This window comes from Hipposideros armiger, unplaced genomic scaffold, assembly GCF_001890085.2.
Source record: "Hipposideros armiger isolate ML-2016 unplaced genomic scaffold, ASM189008v1 scaffold_256, whole genome shotgun sequence".
Lineage (NCBI taxonomy): Eukaryota > Metazoa > Chordata > Mammalia > Chiroptera > Hipposideridae > Hipposideros > Hipposideros armiger.
This window is the reverse complement of record NW_017731606.1, coordinates 1,652,261-1,657,708: the sequence shown is the minus strand read 5'-3', so window position 1 is coordinate 1,657,708 and position 5,448 is coordinate 1,652,261. Positions and strand designations below refer to the sequence as shown.

The following is a 5,448-nucleotide window of genomic DNA, read 5'->3' as shown; positions in this document are numbered from 1 at the left end:
TCCTCCACAACTAGACTGAAGAACAAAATGACAGCAACTTGTCTGTTCCCCTTCCCCCAATTCCCCAGCACTGTTCCCTTCCCCCCAATACCCCAATAAAAATCTTTAAAAAAAAAAAGAAAGAGTAATAAAAACAAGCGATTATTTTCCAATCCACTGATTCCAGTTCAGGGTCCTACCCCAGCAGCTCAGGGCATAAGGTGTAACCCACCCTGGATGGATGCCCTTCCATCTCAGGACACACTCACCCCCCACCCACTCACTCAGACTGGGACAATGTTGACAAGCCACTTCACTTGACGTGCACATCTTTGGGATGTGGGGAGAAACTGGAGGACCCAGAGAAAACCTACGCAGACATGGGAAAATGTGAAAACTCCACATAGACAGCGGCCCCGGCTGGGAATTGATTATTTTTTTCTCATCAACATTATAACGGAAGGACATTGAAAATGATGTTGAATGAAATGACGTTATTCAAGGACCTGCTGTATACCACTTGCTGCAGGTTTTAAAAATATAAACTCCATCTTGTGACCAGCTTCTCCAGATGCTGCTTGGACAGAATCAATAGGTCTTTTCTTTAAGGAGCTGATTGGAGCAATCACAACATAACTGCCTATATGTGTGTATGGGGGGCGTGGGGGTGGGGGATTGAAAGTCACTGCTAATGGGCATAGAGTTTCTTTTTGGGGCGATAGAATGTTATAAAATTGATTGTGGTAATTGCACAACTCTGAATATATGAAGAACTATTGAGTTATATGCTTTAATTTTAAAAAATTATGTAGTGAATAAAAAGTTGATTAAGTAATTAATAGAATAAAAAACAAAATAAAACATAACCATACACCAACTTGGCCTCTTCAGAGGACCTTGTTTCAATTGTTGCTCCTGAAAACATTCCCCGCTTTCCTTCCAATACATGGTTGAGGCCAATGTATTTCAAAAGGCTCATTTTTCTGAAAAATATGTTTGACATGCTTTTGGGTTGTCGGAAAAGTCATGATGTATTTTTTCTATGTTTCTCGTTGCAAAAATGCATCATAACTTTTCCAACAACCCAACAAAACCCACCCATTGTGGTGCAGATGAAACCCTGTTTTTCCTAGGTCAGTTTAGCTGCTGGCGCCAATGCCTCCAACTTGCAAAGTCAGGGCCATCTAATTCTCCAGCCCAGGGGTCGGCAAACTGCAGCTCCCGAGCCACATGTGGCTCTTTGGGTATGTTCAGTCTTAAGAGTTTTCCAACCCCTGGAAGAGCCAATACTGTCCTTCACAACAATTTAAAAATTATTCAAGAGCCATAAATATATTTTTACATAATCAGCATTATGTGAATAATATCCTTTAAAAATTTTATAAATGAAACTATGATAGTTTTATTTTCATTTTCAATTTTACTTCAGAGCCACATGTACGTACCCAAAGAGCCGCATGTGGCTTGCAAACCGCAGTTTGCTGACCCCTGGCGGCTCTTTTGTCTCAAAAGTTTGCCAACCCCTGCTCCAGCCCAATCCTGACTAATGTCCCATTAGGAAGTTTTATCTGATGTACCTGAGACAAAGGTAGGAGGGAACCTAGAGCATTCACATCTCTCCGACCCTGGCTCCCACTGGATTTGGCTGAATTATATACCTGGGTTTCTGTCTGGTCTGCTTAGGTTACCTAGTAGAACCTAGCCAGTGTTCTCAACCTCACAGGCTTGCTTGGTTAGGTCCTGATTCTTTCTCTAGGGGTTATCTCTACTTGCTATATTCCCAGGCACAAGCTAGGTACTGCCAAACTGGGAAGACCACATGCTGGATTTCAGGCCCTGCCATTACCTAGAGATTTTTGCTGTTCTACTCTAGGTCAAACCTTCTTGGAGAACAAGCCCAAGTTTGCTCCCCTTCTTTGGAGATGATAATTTAGAGTGCTGGCCACTTCACTTGGGGGCCAGCTCAATAGCCAGCTCAGCTCTCCTAGTTTCAGAAACCAACTACTTCTTTCTCTTCTTTGTTCCCAGACAGGAGCCTACTGCTGAGATTTTGGCAAGTCTTAGGGTTGAGTCCATCAGAGTTATGACATGAAGGTACCTGGCACAGTGCTGCAGTGCTCAATAAATGCTAGTTCTTTTCCTTCCTTCGTATCAAGTCAAGTTAAGCATGCTCTACTCACCTGGTGCACACAGTCTAAGAACTGGAGGAAGACTGGAGTAAAACCACTGCCCTGACAGTTGAGGGTCAAGCTGCTCCGCTGGCTGAATTTATGGCCAAAAGAGAGCCACTCTTTTTCGACCAACATCCGGAAGCCTTCAAGTGTCCTATAAAAGGGATCACTGAGTAACTGAACCAGGGATGTCACCTAGGGAACAAGCAGGATGGATACTTCATTACTTTCAGTCCTGACAAAATCCTGTTGCTAAGACAAAGCACTTCCTTCTGATGATGGCTAATTCAAAAGCAAAGATACCTGGATAGCAAATTTGTTCACTAACTGCTTCAAGTCAGCCAGTCAAATTAAGTCTGCAAACTTTCCAGTAAAAACTAAAAGTCAAATTCATTCTGGCTGCATGTTTTCTGTCAGGGAATTAAGATTTTAATCCTTATCTGGCCAGTCTGCTGACTGTGGCTTTCTCCTAGGTTAATTAATGAAGCTGGGGAATCAGTTCAAACCTACAGCTACTTTTTGCCAGGTGTAGATTAATATCTTACTGTAATTTATATTCATGTTTTTCCCTTTCACTCTGGAGTGAGTAAAGGAGGGGCTTATTGAGAACCAGGGAAAAGACTGCCAACACCTGGGAAGGATGGTGACCAACGTCTACACTGCTGGTCAAGAGCTCCACTCGCATGCTTGCGTGGTGCATCTGTGGTGTGGGAACCTGATGCTTCAAGTCAGAGCTCAGGCTCTGTAGGGCTTGGAAGCTCATGGCACAGAGCTTTCTGATGGCTACGAGGTGGTGGTTAACACAGGACTTTTTCTGTCCATTCACATTAGTCATTATACAAAAGATTTATCTGCAGAATTTAAAAACCAATGGATTGAAATACAAATTCATACAAATATAAAACTACATATATGAAAATATGTGTAATAGTTTACTTGTGCGGTGATGTCCCAGCCTTCTTCCAAACAGACCAAAGCGGAGGAACCACTCTCAAGTACTTCTGATACAACCACAGCTAGCTGCATTATCCTGTGAAGCTAAGAGACAGGAGGAGAGGCCACAGTTAGACCAGGTTCTTCCTGAGCACCAGGCACAGACAGACTTGCTATCAACCTTAGGTAAACAGACAAGTTAGGGATAACGTATTTGGACGAAAGAACCACATTAGTTTAAAAAAGTTAAAGTTCTTTGTCAAAATCAGATTAAACAATGACACATTTTAAAAGTAGGCACAATTTAAACCAGTGTGTTCTAAGGATACATAATGAAATAAATTGATCTTTAATGATTTCCCAAAAGTAGAAGAGCTATAATTCCATAAAGTAGAAAGGACAGATTCTAAGTAGACGTCTCAACATAGTTATTGGACTTAATATTTGTTTTTCTATGATAATGCAGTAAGTTCTATTTCGGATACTCCTAATTTTTTTTTGGAGTTAGGTAGTGGGGATGGTTGCAACAACTTAGTGATTATATTAAAAAGCACTGAATTGTACACTTTAAAAGGGTAAATTTTATGGTAAATGAGTTATATCTTAAAAAAAACTCTTATTTGTCTGTACTACATATTAAATGGGAAGAAAACCCGTGTTTGTGCTTAGCTTTTAAAGCCAAGCCAATTTACTCACAGTCTCTAGTGAACAATGACGGTGTGAACAGAGCATATATTTCAAAACCAAATGTGCGACATTCTAGTTTTAAAAAATATTTTAAGCATCACTTGACATAATTTGTAGAATTATGCCAAACAAAACAAAACGAGCCCGTATTTTAAACAGAGCTAGGCTAGGCTTTGAAACACCGGGACAGGACCCCTGTCCTCTCCAGCAGTGGGAAGCGCCTTGCTCACTGCTCCTGTAAGGCACTCGTACCAGGCCTGAATTCTCGTGGGCTTGGCATTTGCTCTGAGTTAAGTTTTATTTTTTATTTTTAGTTTTTAAAGATTTTATTGGGGACTTTGGGGAGAGGAACAGTGTTGGGGAATTGGGGAAGGGGAACAGCCAAGTTGTTGTCCTTCAATCTTAGTTGTGGAGGGTGCAGCAAGCTCAGCTCCAGGTCCAATCGCACCGCTCAGCTGCAGGTGCTGTGTTCAATTAGTTGCGGGTGGGTGTAGCCACCGTCTCATGCAGGAATCGAACCAGCAGCCTTGTTAAGAGCGCACGCTCTATCCACTGAGCCACCTGGGAGATAGCTCAGCTCAAGGTGCTGAGTTCAGTCTTTAGTTGCGGGTGGGCATAGCCCACCATTCAAACCGGCAGCCTTATTGTTAGGAGCAGGTGCTCTCACCAGCTGAGCCACCCTGCCAACTGTTGGCAGCTCAGCGGCAGCTCAGCTCAGGGTGCATCATCACTGGCCCATGTGGGAATCAAACCGGCGACCCTGTTGTTCAGAGCTCGTACTTTTGGGCAAGCTCTTAACCAACTGAGCCACTTGGCCGGCCCTGAGTTAACTTTTAAAATGCCAATATCTCAAGCAGGGCAATGTTTTCTACTGTTTTTAGCCACAAACTTCTGGTCTGGATCTACTTTGGAGTAAGGAGTAGAACACAGAATATGCCAGAAATACAGATCGGTTGGGTGGTGGGAACAGTCTGGGGCTGGGGCTCATAGCTTAGGGACAGGAGGGGGTATAGATCAGCTCCTTTCATGGGTACTCAAAGAATCCTGAATAGCCTCAATAGTAATTAATATACCTTTATATAGCTTCATAGCTAATTACATACATGGGCTGCTTTTCTATAGTGTTAGTACTTTAAGAGTCACTGTCCTGGGTACTCAACATCATTTTCTGGCTTTTTTTCCCTTTTAGTCCAATACACTGTGTGAAACAACCCTTTTTCCTCCTCAAGGGAGGCAGGAGGTGTGGAGGTAGATGGGGACGGGGATGGGGAGGCTGGGACCTTGTGCAGGGGAGAAGGACTATGGACACAGCACCGGGGCCTAAAGACAAGGCTGAGGGGGCGGCCGGTTAGCTCAGTGCAGGCTCATAACACCAAGGTTGCCGGTTCGATCCCCTCATGGGCTGCGGAGCTGCGCCCTCCACAACCAGATTGAAGACAAGTGCTTGACTTGGAGCTGATGGGTCCTGGAAAACACACTGTTTCCCAATTAAAAAAAAATTTCTTAAAAAAAAAAAAAGACAAGGCTGATGGCTATACTTCCGAGATGCTCCCAGCCAAACGTCTGCATCAGTGTGTATCTAAAACATAAACACCTTTCTTTTTGTGGTATGGAAAACATGTGGGTTATGTGTGCTTGCATAACTATTGCTTCTTTTTTTTTTTTTTTTTTTTTTTTT

At 42.9% G+C, this 5,448-nt stretch overlaps 1 protein-coding gene across 4 annotated transcripts in view; it reads right to left on the bottom strand.

The window, feature by feature from the left end:
- The window catches only part of SBF2 (SET binding factor 2), a 429,728-nt gene that overhangs the window by 29,965 nt on the left and 394,315 nt on the right, over window positions 1–5,448 (bottom strand). For all 4 annotated transcript variants that reach the window (XM_019656204.1, XM_019656206.1, XM_019656207.1 and 1 more), the window contains 2 exons: window positions 3,087–3,188; window positions 2,160–2,345 (listed from right to left, as the gene is read on the bottom strand). In XM_019656204.1, the coding sequence (XP_019511749.1) occupies window positions 2,160–2,345; window positions 3,087–3,188 (288 nt within the window). The remainder of the gene's footprint in view (window positions 1–2,159; window positions 2,346–3,086; window positions 3,189–5,448) is intronic.